This window comes from Lycium ferocissimum, unplaced genomic scaffold (assembly GCF_029784015.1).
Source record: "Lycium ferocissimum isolate CSIRO_LF1 unplaced genomic scaffold, AGI_CSIRO_Lferr_CH_V1 ctg7701, whole genome shotgun sequence".
NCBI lineage: Eukaryota > Viridiplantae > Streptophyta > Magnoliopsida > Solanales > Solanaceae > Lycium > Lycium ferocissimum.
Genome location: NW_026726906.1, coordinates 17855 through 33015, shown reverse-complemented (window position 1 = coordinate 33015; position 15161 = coordinate 17855). Strand labels below are relative to the sequence as shown.

At 35.8% G+C, this 15161-nt stretch overlaps 1 protein-coding gene across 1 annotated transcript; it reads left to right on the top strand.

Annotated features, from left to right (window-relative positions):
* Positions 1-2236: 2236 nt before the first annotated feature.
* On the top strand, positions 2237-6593 carry LOC132045707 (uncharacterized). The gene is made up of 5 exons (XM_059436273.1): positions 2237-3051; positions 3538-3974; positions 5865-6052; positions 6158-6224; positions 6302-6593. The coding sequence occupies exons 1-5, from the start codon at positions 2403-2405 to the stop codon at positions 6338-6340; spliced, it is 1380 nt and encodes a 459-aa protein (XP_059292256.1). The 5' UTR covers positions 2237-2402; the 3' UTR covers positions 6341-6593.
* Positions 6594-15161: the final 8568 nt, after the last annotated feature.

Sequence of the window (15161 nt, the reverse complement as noted above, 5' to 3'; positions counted from 1 at the left end):
TGGTAGGTTCTATATCCAGGGAAATTTCTGTTGTGCAAACAAAAACATATTTCTGCTAACCTCATATAACACCTTGTTGACTGTAACTGAACCACCATGTCTCATGGTGTTTCTACTTTTCCAAATTTGCCACAATATAAGAGCTTGAGTAGCCTGATAGAGACGTTTCAGTCTTGCAGCAACTGTTGCATTCCACCACCTCAACATTGCTTGCTTAACCTGTACCAATGGACCTGAAATTCTTGCTGCAGCACAAAAGTAACTCCAGATTTTCTTTGCAAAAGTACCAATTAAGAATAGGTGATCAGGTTTCTTACTGAGTCTGACAACACCAACATCTTGATACTATAGAAATATTCATCTTTTGCAACACCTCATCAACAGGCAATTTGTAGTATCAAACTCTCCACAACAATAGTGATATTTTAAAAGGCAGTCCCTTGATCCAGAATTTAGCACAATGAGGTGAAACTTGAGATCTTTGTCTGAGATATTCCGCATGCTACTTTCGAGAAGCTTCTTGTAAGCATCCACTGTGGTTTATCTCTATCTTGAGTTCTCACCAATACCCCTAGATTGCTTCTGATGAGATCCACTATGTCATTTGGTAACAAATCTTGCATTTTTGTTATATTCCAATGATCACCTTCCATTAGTTCCTCCAAATCTTCTACTGTCCTATCTCTGTGTACTTGAGAAGGGAGTTGATCATACAATGCTCCAATCTTTGACCAGTTGCCAAACCATACTGAAGAAGAACCATTGTTAGGTTCCCACCAAATATGTTGATCCATTTCATTCCTGGCGTCCAACATCAGCTTCTATGTTTGTGAGCCACCTTTCCATTGTACCACAATTACTCTTGTAATATTTATTCCACATGAAGGTTGACCATAATAAGTTGCTGGTTCTAAATCTCCACCAGAGTTTAGTGAAAAGAGATTTAGAAACATCAAACAGTGATCTGAATCCTAATCCACCCTCATTCTTTGGATAGCATAACTTTGACCATTCAAACCAATGTCTGCATTTGCCATCCTCTTTGGTTTGCCAAAAGAATCTGTTAAAAAGCTTATGTAACTCCTGAATAACACACTTTGGAGGAACCATTGATGATAAGAGGTATATGGGAATGCTTTGTAGAACAATATTAACCAGTACTGCTTTTTCACCAAAAGAGAGTAGTTTTCCTATCCAAGCCTGTAGTTCCTGTAGTTTGTCTCTAACTTTCTTCATTACATCCTTATAGAACAACTTCTGTTTTCTTGCATGAAAAATTGGTCATCCAAGATAAGTAAAAGGGAATTCCCCCCTAGTGAAACCAGTAACCTGCTGCACCTCTTGAATCAGTTCACTAGATACTTTCTTGTGCATGTAAGAAGCACTTTTATCACTAGATATTTGCACGTTTGCCTTAAGTCTTAAAATTAAATTTCTCTAAACCTAAGCCTGCAACCCGACGCGCAGAAAAGTTTTCTGAAGTGGCCCCGTTAGACGCATAACACCCGCGCTGCCCGGCCCTGCTTGTAAAGGTGGGCATGGTACGGTATTGTACGTTATTTGAAACTTCAATTTTCGGTATTAAAAAAATACTATATCATTACCATACCAAATTAATTCGGTATGGTTCGGTATTTTTAAGTTCTGTTTCGGTATTTTGTGGTACGGTAATTCGGTAACCATAGTTTGTTCGACTACGACTTACATATATACATATAATAAAGAATTATGACTTCGGCTATTCAAGAAACGTCTCAATTATATTATACTAACAGCTTACACATGTAAAAATATTCAAAAGAAAGTATAAGCAATGCCCTTCGTTAATCAATTACACAAAAAAGACATTTCAATCAATTATATCGTACTAATATCTTACACATGTAAAAATATTTAAAAGAAAGTACAAGCAATTACAACGGCTAAACAATTAGTTTGTACTAATACTAATAATATATTTTTTAGTATTATATATATATATATATATATATATATATATATATATATATATATACGAATTGTATATGTAACTATATGGAATACTTCGGTATAATATTCGATATTTTGATATTTTCTTTATCAATATCAATACCATACCAAATACTAAACTTTTCAAAAAATCATATCAAATACCATATCAAATATCATAATATCAAAATCGTGATATCAAAAATTTGATTTTGATATGGTAATGGTATATACCTACTGTGCCCACTCCTACATGCCTGGCATCGTTGTAATTCCCACATGCTGGTTTGTCATATAGCCCCAAGTCAAGTGAACACAAAAAAGGAAAAATGCCATTTGAAAGAATTTGTACAAACGAACCGGCCGGATATGTAACTGAATCCTCTCTCCGGAAACCCTAGAATTGCTGTTCTCAGTCCAGTTTTGATTTCGTGATGGATATCGACATCTCGCGTTGGATTTTGGAGTTTATTCTTCGGCAACCTCTCCAAGACTACATTCTTGACGCTCTAATTGGTGTTCTTCCTCTTCCCAATGACCATGTGAGGCTCAAGAAAACCCTTATTGTTCGAAAAATCCAGTCCGAGATTTCAAATGGGTCCGTTTCGGAGAAAATTCTTAAATTTCTCGAGTTGATGGAAGAATTATATACTCAAGAAGGAATTGAAGCTTCTGAAGCAATGCAAGCCGCTTATTGTGCGGTAGCAGTGGATTGTACAGTGAGGTTCTTGGGTGAAAAAGTGAAGTATTTTGAAGCAGTAAAGAGGATATGGAAACAGAGAATCAATAAAATGGAGAATGTAGGCGTCGTATCAAAAGAATTATGGGAGTGGAGAGATGAAATTGAAGCAGCATTATGGGAAGATAGGTTTTGTGATAATGTGAAAATACGGAGTAAAAGCATAGCAGCTGTTGAAGCAGTTAAGGTTTTTGTTGAAGAAGCTAAGGAGAGAATTGGGCCTCCCTTTCTCCAGGTTTTGGTAGAAACTTTGAGGCGTGATGATGATGATGCAGTGAAGGCATGTTTGGATTGGCAAAACAAACAAGTGTCTCAGGACTTGACTTGTAGTAACCATGAGAGAGGTAATCTTGACACCATATGCTAAATGTGTTCGAGCTTGTTATATATTACAATATGTATGTATGTGTGTGTGAGGTTAAATGTTTCTAGGAACATGTGTTTTCTTAAACTGTAACAACTATGCCTCTGATTATAAACTAGTTGGGGTCTGCTCCTCTATGTCCATCCTGCTTTGTACGATATGTGTGTGAGGTTAAATGTTTCTAGGAACATGTGTTTTCTTAAACTGTAACAACTATGCCTCTGATTATAAACTAGTTGGGGTCTGCTTCTCTATGTCCATCCTGCTTTGTACGATATGTAATTTCCTGTAATCTGATTGCTGCACTACCTCAGTGGATGGTTGTAACTTCTGGATTCTGGTGCTATAAAGGCTGAATTTTGTTGCTCTAAAATATTGTGCAGTCAATATGGAGGGAAAACACAATACAATTTTAAACATTTTGTATGTTGGACATGTCTCAATTATGTTATTTATCCCCTTGCAGAGGCAAACAAGGGAGATGCATTGCTTAGGCGCAAGCATATTGCTGTCAAGCGCACAAGAGGAACAACAGCTGGGATTTGCAGAGGTGTCAAAATTGCTGAGCCAGGAGTTGAGGCATCATGTGGACCGGATGATTTGCTGTCTACACCTAAAATTGATGAAGCACAGGAAGCACTTAAGTTGAGTTCTTTGGAGCTGCGTGCAGTGGTGAAGGACCCTCTCCCTGAGGCACTGGATCTTGCTGAGACTCTGATGTCTTTGGACAGGAATAATAGTGCTCAGCAACCTGCAGAAAATGACAATGGAAGAGCCCCTAATCTTGTGGTTGATAGTAATGGAGTAGTTCGAGCTAATGAAGATGACCAGCACTGTTGTCATCATAATGCTGCACCCAAGCCAAGCTTAATGGCTCGAAACAACACTGCTCATACATTTGAGGTATATACTAGCGTATTGAATTTTTGTTGTCTTTTCTTGTATAGATCTAATGATTAGAATGCTTTCTTGCCCTATTTAATTCAGAATCTCTTAAGTAGGCTATTGAATGTGTATAAGTGATTGTAGAATAAAATATGGTGTATATATTTGGTATCACTCTCATGACTGCATTATCTTGAAAATGTTAATGAAGACATTTTTTTACACATGATGCAAGATAATCTTGAGATACTTTTCACAAAAAGAGGAGAGAAGAAGGCAATCTTGACTTCGCCTGTGTGCGTTTGTTCACACCGCCTGTATAATAGAGGAGGGTTGCGGTAGGTTGACAACTATCCTAAAACTATTCTTACCGAATAAGAATGCAAGATAATCGTGGTATCAATCTATCAACTACGTCTGAATTATCTATATTAATCCCACTTTATTCAGGTCAAGCATTCAATATAGTTATATTTATGCTGGTTATGAACCTTCTCCAATCCTCATTTTTACTAGCCTAAAGTGGAATAATTATTTGTTAATGAGTTTAATTTAATTTACAATGACAAGGAAAATCCTTCAAGATTTTTCGAATATGACAATTGACATAGGGGTCTTATTCAGTTTTTTCTAGGTTAAAGTCCGATTAACGCTGTTGATTGCTGTATCCAAATGGTACGGTAGCTTTTTGTTTCTCTGGGTAAGTTATATAGTAAGCTTTTCTCAAAATGGCAACTTAAGGACATATGTTACTGTGTCCTGATTGAAGTTCAAGGAAGAGAAAGAAATAGAAGAAAAGCAGACTCCTAATGATTGCCTCTGTTGAGAATTTAACTTGTTGTTTGAGGAGCTCTGTGTTAAACCAATACTCGCTGGAGATAGTAGTATTTTTATGTATCGTGTTGCTTATGAAAAGAATGAAAACTTCATATCCTATTAATGAAGATTTCAAGTAAAAACAGATCTCCTTTGATATAATTTGTTACTTACAGCTGTTAATCAGACTTGTCTTTTCAATATCGTACTCCTTCATTACATCATGCAGGAGAGCGTTACTTTTGATTATTAAGCATGCAGGAAAGTTTTGATAGTTTGTGTGATATTATGAACCAGTTACTGAAACAAGGAAGAAGATAGTTTATAAGTCTCATTTCCAAGTGAGGTTGGAGGGAAATCCTTTATAACTAAGCTAATATTCTGTAAATTTATACGTTATCCCTTGAACTTTTTGTTTTGAGTTTTGAAACAAAAAGCGGGGTGCGGAGGTTCCTTGGATCAATTAAATTTTAGTGCATGCTATAAGTATTTTATTTCAGCAAGGACAAAAACTTCTACCTTTTCTTGAGTTATCCTTTTGCTTTGGAGTTTGGATATCTTTGTTAGTTGTACTATTTGTGACACATGGTACTGTTGACTATACTTTAATAACATTATAGATGCTCCAGACAAAGAAACCAAACAAGCTATGTTTGCATAGCCTAGTAACTAAAGGAATCTTTTGTCAAATCATAGGTTAGATAGATGTTTCTGTAGTTTTTCTTTTGCCAGAGGATCTAAATTGTGATTAGGTGGAGAAAGGACTTCCTTGCAGTTCGTTTGACAATGTACAAATTTCTTGAACTGTGTTATTGAGGTTTTCTGGAAGAGAATCCTGATAGATTTTCTGGCATCATTTGGATATGAGAACTTTAGCGCGTAGGAATTATTGCTGAAAAAGTTTATCCAAGGTACAACAGATCTTGTTTTTAGAAAATTACCCTTGTTCTAGCTCGTCGGAGAGCTAGATTTACGTCAATTTTTTGTCTCCTTCCTTTAGCCTTTTTCGCATTAGCTTCCGCTATTTCAAGATTTTGCTGATTCATTCTTTTATTTTTACTTATGAAAACAATTTCTGAAATGTGTACACAGTGGAATGATTCAATTGATGACTTAAGCGAAGGATCACCAAGAAGTGGGAGGAGGTTCACATTACCTAGCCCTAGAAGGACAAAAGTTTCTCCCTTGAAGAAGTTTGAATTTAAAAAAGTTACAACGAGGAGGAAAGCCAAGAGATGGAGTACGTTGGAAGAAGACACTTTGAGATCTGGTGTACAGAAGTACGTTTTTCCTTGAATCTATTCTATAAAAAATTATCCATATTAAAGAAATATGAGGCATGAGCATGAGTTTTATCTTTTAAGTTACGTTCTTTTCTCTTGAAGGTATGGTGTCGGAAATTGGAAGCTCATCTTTGATACTTATCGTGAAATATTCGAAGATAGGACTCCAGTAAGTGCATTCTCACACTAATGTTCTTGCACAGAATATAATACTCCAACCTTTGAAGTCTCATACATATTTTTCAGGTTGACTTGAAGGACAAGTGGAGAAACTTGACATCCTAGTGACAGATTTGAAGATATCTGCTAATGTACGGACACCCTTCTTTTCTTAAGGAGGTATGCTGTTGTATTACTTTTTCATATTGTAAATGCAAGCCGTCTGCAAGGGTCATGCTTGATGTGTAATATTGTAGATGAACTCTGATGTTTGACATGTCCCTCTAGGCGAAGCTGGGCAACATGTATCACTGGATATGATGTACATAGAGTGGTCATTTTTTCTAATAAGAGATAGAGTAGTCATATTTTGGGGTAATTACTGGAACAGCTTTGAGAAAAGAGATAAGACGTGGCTCACAATTTTGTCATAGACCTCAAAATACTCTCTTACACTTCATATGATTGTCTTGTCAGCTACACGTTGCACTTTCATGTGATCAACTTGTTTTATGATTTCAAACAACACACTTGGGCTCCTCTCTAGCCATCATTTTTAAGGCATCATTAATTGTGTTAATGGTATGACAATCTCAGTATTTGCTGTAGAGCAGTCAGTATGGACTCCGCAGGCCAGCCTGTGATTTAATAGGGTTGGGCTTGATATTTGGAGCCTATTTCAAAACGAGGCTTTTTAGCCCGTTGGCTTGTGAGGCTTGGTTGGGCCAGCCCGTGGACAAAATATAAAATATCTAATTAAAAAATATATAAATAAAAAGAAAGAAGAGTACTAAAAGTAACTAAAAGAGGAGTCAAACACAAAGTCTACATAACCCATAATATATTCATTATTGCAAAGCCAAAAGAACAAGCTAAGTTACACGGACTCGCCATTTTGGGTGCCGTCCCCGTCCCGGATACGGACAGGTGCGGGTGCCGGAACGGGAAACGTTCCGGATACGGTCAATCACATACGGATACTTTGACCGGAGTCCGTCGACAAATTTGGGGGAAAATTTTGAGATTTTGATTTCTCAAAATTAAAAATAAAACAGATTTAAGATAAGGAAAATGACATACCTTCAATATTATAGTACTTTTATTTCATATATGTTGCTTCATGTTTCAGATAAACAAAGAAGTACTTTTATTTCATATACATGTAAGTTTTTCATAAGAATATCTCTCAAAATTTGTAATATCTTTATAGCTCTATTTTTTATATAATTTTGAATTTTCTTAGCCGAATTCCCGCACCCGTATCCGGACCGGATACGTACCCCCGAATCTTAAATTTAGATTTTGCCGAATCCGACACTCGAATATGTACCCGTATCGGATACCTGCACCCGAGTCCGTGTAACTTAGCGAACAAGGTCTTAAAAATTTAAATATAGAGTTATAAACTATGTAAATTTCTAAGATCTAACCCTGAAAAGAAAGGAACTCTCTTTGCTCCCTTTTTTGTGTTTTGTTGCAATCTATTGGGAACAAAGCTAGGTTAATATTTCTATTTAGCTAGTTTCCTTGTTACTAATTAGCTGTTTAGTTTTCTTACTAATATCTCTATTTGGTTCCGGGTTATATCAATTACCTATCCGTTAACAATGTCAAAATTTATTCAGTTTTGCAGAAGTTATGAGTCCAACAAGGTATCTGCATAATGGTAGAGATTTCCAAATTGAAGATGTAATTTAAGAAAATGATATAAAGCTACAACCAAATCTTTACTTAAAGCCAAACTTGATTAAAAAAACACCAAACTTGTACTAAGACCGACAAACCAATAAGAAGATACCATATGCAACTAAAATTGTACTGAAATCAATAAACCAATGCAAAAATTCCCTGCATAATGGGCATCAGAACAATTTTTTTTGGTAATAAGGCATTACAACAATTAAAAGCATTGGATAATTAATACTTATTAATAAGTATTATTGAGATAATTTAATTATGGTTTGAAACTTGGTTAGCAACAGTATGTAATATTTTCTTGTAAATATTTATGTTAGCATTTTTAGTTTAGAATTTAAACTTAAAAAAATATGAAAAATATTTCTTAACCCACTGGCCACGTGTGGCTGGCTGGGCTAGCCATTTTAAGACCCGTCAAAGTGGTAGGTCAGCCCCGCCTAACCTTGACCAAATTCTGAGTATTAGTGTTAGGTATTAAGGTTTAGAATAAGTTAAAATGAAGTAGGTTTTGATCTTGGTTCTTGGTTACTAAATTTAGGATGGAGCTGCCTTCTTCTATTTTTTATGATTATTTAGTTATGTTTCTGTGGTTTTGAGCACTTCTAGTCCTATTGTGGCACTTTTGGTTCATTCTTTTGATTTTTTAAAGGATTTTGAGCAAAATGTGGGTTATTGATTTGATTTGTAGTTAAAGATAATATTTACTGTCCAAAGCTGTGTAGAACATTGAAAAATAAACTTATGTTTCTCATGTTCATTGTTAAAAATTGAAACCTAGCTCACATGATGTCTTGAAATGATTCTAAAAATGGCTAAATAATCTTAAAATGAGAGCTGGTACTAAAAAATGAACTTAAGCTTTATTCTCCTTTTGAAGTGGTCTGTTTTGGGTATGTTTTTGAGGATTTTTTAGGTCTGTTACCTATTTAGATCCATATGGTCCTCTAGGATCAATTTAGGTTTAAATGATCTTGAAATCCTGAAATGTAGTGCTTATGTTGTGCTATTTTACATATATTGGAACGAAGAAGGAGTTTAAATCTCTGATTGCTTGTTGTATTTGTATTTTTGAACCAGTCCTTTCCTTTTAAAAGCCTGATTCTTTTCAATATGTTCTTGTAAATAAGAAAACTCCCAAGTCCCTCTAATCCCCCCTATTAAACTAAGTAACTCAGGGACTGCTTTCCTCTTATGAATACATTTTTCCATCCCTGTACTTGCTAAGTATTTTAAAAGTGAGAATGATCGCATCTACCTACTTTGAGAATCCTGAAATAGTTAAGTGTGGATTAAAGCTTCCAAAATTGGAATATCTGTTAAAAATGAGAACATGATGAGTTTATAACATGTCTAGCTTATTCATTAGTGTGACTTGAGTCTTGTTTGGTCTTGTGTGTATACCTGCCATTTGTCTAAAGCATTGTTGATATGCTCAGTGAGCTTGTTTTGATTAGGTAACCTCCAAACACCCTTTTGTTTGTCAAACCATGTAGAAGATGATGAAGACTAGGTTTAATCTTAAAAAAGAAAAGTCTGGAACTAAGTAAAGAAGTGATTTAGGTCCTGTCTCCCTTTCTTTCCTATGTTTTGATACTAGAACTAGAATATCTGTATTTCTCTACACATTGTTGGACCATATTAAGTTCCTAAGAACTGGTTATGACGAGGCTGTCTCTCAAAAGACTTGATTCAAACTTGAAAGGCTGGTGACATCTAATGTGGTGCTAAAACTGAACCTAGAACTGGCTTAGTGAAACTATCTTTCTTTGAAATGCTTTGAAAATGTGGTTATGAGATCCTTAAATGTGCTTTGAAAATCCAAGTATTTGGTTTGTTGCCTTATGATTTTTAAACTTGCATTCTTGGTTTCTTTTGAACAACTATGTGGTTATGAAATTTTTTGAAGATGAAGACTGGTGATTTATGAGATTGTTTTTGCTTTGTCTGTTGTTTTGTCCTTCCTTGGTCCTATTGAGTGTCCATTAGAAGTTTGAGTTGATTTTGGACTTGGCTTGTGGATTTTTGAACTTTTTGGAGATTATGGTAACTGCTGGTAGAGTATATAGCTTTTCGAAATAAGAACTTGAGTTAGAAGGGTAGTTCCAGAAGGTCTATGTCACTTGTTGTTTGTCTTGTTGATTCCCTTGGCTATTTGTTTTGATTAACCCTGTGACTTAAGCATTTTGTTCTCCTTTCCCTGCTTGTTTGAATTATGCCATATCATGCACCATTTGCATCCCTTTGGACTTTTGGGATTTGTCTTGATTACCTCTAACTTGAATTTCCTTTGTTTGAAACTTGCATTGACCATTTTTTGATCTACACTTATGTCCTTAGTCCATCTGTGTCCTCCCGAGAATAAAAACTGAGATTATATCACATTTGAGACCATTTGTTAGTATCTCTATAAGGCCTACTATGGCTAAACCATTTGTATAACTTGCATTGAACCTTGACTAGTAAAACAAAGAATCTGGGAGTATTTTTTGAACTTGTAAATTACATCATCTGACATCTTGATCATGCTAGCTAAACTGGTTCTCTGAATTTGTAATCTCATTTCTGTTACTTCTTGTTTGGTAATCAAAGACTAAATGAACTTGACATCAATTTAACCAATTGACTGGTTTAAGAATACCTTTCTGAAGTACTTTAATCCACTCACTTGACTCATTGATCCTGATTTCTTAAAACTGGAACTAGTATATGGCTCTTGCCTTGTCTTGACTGTGTCTTGGGTATTGGTTTGGCACTCCCTTCCCCCCTATCCTTTCACTGCATTGCTGCTACTTGCCTGGTCACTTTGAATTCCTTTCTTGGTCCTTTATTTGTGGTGTTGTTGCCTCTATGCTACTTGACCCAATAAGCCTTGCCCTATCTAACTTGATGACTTGTAAGCTGAGACTTTCAACACATTACCCTGCTTGCTTTGCAATTGGATATCTTCTTAGACTTTGTTGTCTTTCTCGGATTAACTTTTTGTGACATGTCTGAAGTTTGGATAGGCCACTATGGTTCACCTAGTTGTTCTTGGAAATTGTTTGACTCTGCCATAACTTTGAAAGTCCCAGCTTTGCTAAAATTAATGAAAAATGTGAATTATAGTAGCCTTAAAATGAGACCTTTTGGATCTATACTTGTATTGATTTCTGGTGGTTGAGATGGTTGAAATTTAGAGATAAAGAGGGCGTACAATCTTTGTTTTGCTCTCTGTGTATATAGTAACTATATTGTATATATTTGGACTTGGACACTTAGTTTAATCCTGAGAATGGCTTGGCTAGGGCCATTTCTGGGCCAGGCCTGGACACTTTATTTATTATGGGCTTCCTTTATTTGATTAATTGTGATCAACTTCATCTTTTATATCTGGGCTTGGCCCAACAGTGGTGTAATTAATTATTTTTGGCCATATAATGATTGTTCAATTTAAATTGTTGTATTTAGTTTAGTTTATGGGTGTATTCTAATATCGTGTATGTTCTTTACCTCTTTGTCCATTCAAACCCGTTGGTGGGTCCCAACGGGGCCCACTAACGTATCTAGATCGAGTCAACCTAACTTGGAGAGAAATGGAGCATGCGTTGGAATTAAGACGAACTCAATTGCATAAACATTTGGGCAATTGGCGCGAATACCCCTCTTTTGGGCTGGTCTTTAGATTTTGCCCCTCAAAATGGTGGTCTTTAATTATTGCCCTTTCGAGCAAAAGCAACATAGTATAAAGACCTTACTACCCCTAACCGTTACATATAAAAGCCGAGAAACCTACCATTGTTCAAATCCTTCCCTTCTTTGATATGGTTAACTCAACCTTCGTTCCCAATTTTTCACATTATTCAAATCGTTGTTTCAAGCCAGATTTCTCCATTGATTTTGTTGCTACAACATCAGTAAAAGGTATAAATCTTAATTCAACTCAATTTAACGATTTTATTCAGTTTAGATTTGTTAATACTTGAAAAAAAAAAACATCTTCTACGACCTGATTAGTAGGAAACAACTGATATACAGCTCAGATTGAACATTACGCATGATAAAATTAGTCAGCAAAATAGAATTGATTGGATTTATTGCTTTGTTATGATTTTAATTAGTTTATACTTTCCTTAAATTAGGATACAATTCTCATTAACTTGAAATTGTAATTATAGTAAATTCAATTTAAATCAGGCAATGCTTATCGATTTAAACTTGAATTAAGGCAAACTGTGTACAACTTTTGAACAAGTATGCCGAATGAGGCAAAAGTTCAATTTATTTAGGAGTACATTATGCCGTTAGAGGCAAAGTTCATTATCATAAGCAAAACAAAAAGTACTTATGCCGGAGGAGGCAAAAAGTTCAATTTACAAAAGAGTAGAGTATCATTGTTACAGCAAATTACGAACAAACTTCATAAACAAGTATGTAGAAGGCAAAAGTTACGTTTATATAGAAGTATAAATTAGTCCATTTTAAATTGGAATAATTGTTGCAGGGATTTGATGTAAATTGGATGAAGATAGAAGAGGTTTTTCAGTTTTTTTTTTAAACCAAAAACAGTTACTGCATTATCATAAGCAAAACAAAAAGTACTTATGCCAGAGGAGGCAAAAGTTCAATTTACAAAAGAGTAGAGTATGCCGTTACCGGCAAAGTTTTGAACAAACTTCATAACACATATGCCGTAGAAGGCAAAAGTTCTGGTTTATATAGAAGTATAAATTAGTCCATTTTAAATTGGAATAAGCGTTGCATGGATTTGACATAAATTGGATGAAGATAGATGAAGTTTTTCAGTTTTTTTTTTTTAACCAAAAACCATTACTGCATTATCATAAGCAAAACAAAAAGTACTTATGCCGGAGGAGGCAAAAGTACAATTTACAAAGGAGTAGAGTATGCCGTTACAGGCAAAGTTTTGAACAAGCATGTCAGAGAAGGCAATACTTCTGTTTAGAAGGCAATAAGTAAAATTCTACAAAACTAAAGAAACTTAAACTTCATTAACATCCATTTAAATATATATATGTCCACAAAACATAAAATCCTAACTTCATAAGTACCAAACTACCATCACCAGTTCTAATTTCATGTGTACCCATTCCAAATTGCCCTATCGTCAAATTGACAAGTGTGCTAGAATAGCCTCTGCCTTACAAATCGTAATTCTCTTCGTAGATCATCATTTTCTCTACTTAGAGCACCGTAAAGAGCCCTCAAAAAATCTATGTCTCTTTTGATATCAGCAATTTCTTGAGTAATTTGCGAATTTGTAATATTAGGATGGATTTGGTTATGAAGATGGGCATGTTCATGTGCTTGCCCGTGGCCACCATTACCATGTACAATATTGTCACGACCCAAACTGATGGGCCATGACTAGCGCCCGAGCTAGGCACCCGTATACGATCTGCTAGATATAATCAGACTGAAACTGAAAACAATATGGCACAATGTAAAAGCATGTTGTGAACTCATCATGTCATACATCAAAAAGAACTTGTCTCCTGAGAAGCCACAGCTAACCAAAGCATAACAAAATATGCAAGCCGACAAGGCTGCCACTATACACGGGAATATCCAAAACGAACTACATCTGTATAGCTGACCAAACCGCATATACACAACTCACACATGTCTACAGACCTCTACGAGCACACTAGTAAAACATGGCTGTACAGGGCCTCGCCGTACCCCTATAATGCATAAGTTGATATCAAAAAGATCTATACCAAAATGACTCAAGCTCCGGAACAATAGAGCTCTCCAAGCACCGAGTATCACCACACCGGAGGATCACCATACTCAGTATCTTACGGGCATGACAAACGACCCCCCGAAGAAAAGGGGGGTCAGTATGGAATATGTACTGAGTATGTAAAGCATAAAGTACAATAAAGAAGATCATGACTGAGTAAAAGATGACAGGACACAAGTATGATGATCAAAGATACCAATGCACCTGTGCCTTATGAGATGAGAGTCATGCACATATATATAATATACCGTACCTGTCCCTCTAGTGAGGGACTTGGTGAAATAATCATATATATCCCGTACCCGGCCCTCTAGTGAGGGACTCGGTGAAATAATCATATATATATCGTACCCGGCCCTCTAGTGAGGGACTCGGTGAAATAATCATATATATACCGTACCCGGCCCTCTAGTGAGGGACTCGGTGAAATAATATATATATATATATATATATATATATACCATACCCGGCCCTCTAGTGAGGGACTCGGTGAACAATGCAATGAACCGTGCACGAATACGTACCCGCCCGGGACTCAATGAAATATGTAATAACATTATGCCCGAATAGAATATCGTAGCAAAATGATATACAACTAAATCATCATGAGACTCAATAGAATAATCGAATGAACCAACACTTGAAAATCAAAGACAACTCGTCATGTCAAGTACCGCCGAGAACTAGAGTTCATTGGAGTCATGTACGTTCGTCGTTCGGTCATTTTATATAATTCATGCCAAAAAGAAGGAAGCGATAGCTTTACATACACATTGGAGCCTTTAGAAGTAGAGTCATCATCAATGAATAAAATTGAGAAAATCTAGAAGTAGCTCCACATTCTCATATTCGCTTTGAAATCATAAACTTGAGTTCTTAAAACACAAAATCATCGTTATCGTTGTCACCATCATAAAATCATTCTTATCCTCAACATCATGAGAAGCTTTAAGAACCATGGATATTTAGCTTTTGAAAACAAGAAGGTTACGGAAACATTTATGAAATCATACCATAGGAATCATGCCTTTGAAAGAAAGGGACGAGCCTTAACATACCTGTTCAGCCTCCAACTACCTACGCTTATCCGTCCGAGCCCGCAAGTCTACATATAAGACCATTCATACTATGATTAGGCCCATTGTTATATACTTATCCTAAGCCTTCAAATAAATCTTTCTAGAGATCTCCTCTGCTTATATGCCTAGCCCAAGACCTCAACAACAACAACAACAACAACAACAACAACAACAATACCAACATCAATAACATCATTTCCAACACTAATCTATACCATAAAATATCCCACACGCTATTTTCCAACTTCCGTAACTAACCCACTTACTATACAATTTTTTAACCACTCTATCTTCGTGAATGAACTGGTATTAACGTAAATAGAAAGAGATCCATACCTTACTCTTGTTAAAGTAGCAATATCTCCGATATCCGCTTCGAATCCACATCAAAATCCACCACAAAACAAGACTACAATCACAACCATGC

Bases quoted from the DNA above. Each gene is read 5' to 3' on its own strand.
- LOC132045707 (XM_059436273.1), top strand. From the start codon at position 2,403: ATGGATATCGACATCTCGCGTTGGATTTTGGAGTTTATTCTTCGGCAA. The intron at 3,052-3,537 runs GTAATCTTGACA...ATCCCCTTGCAG, and splicing joins TTGTAGTAACCATGAGAGAG to AGGCAAACAAGGGAGATGCA. The intron at 3,975-5,864 runs GTATATACTAGC...ATGTGTACACAG, and splicing joins ACACTGCTCATACATTTGAG to TGGAATGATTCAATTGATGA.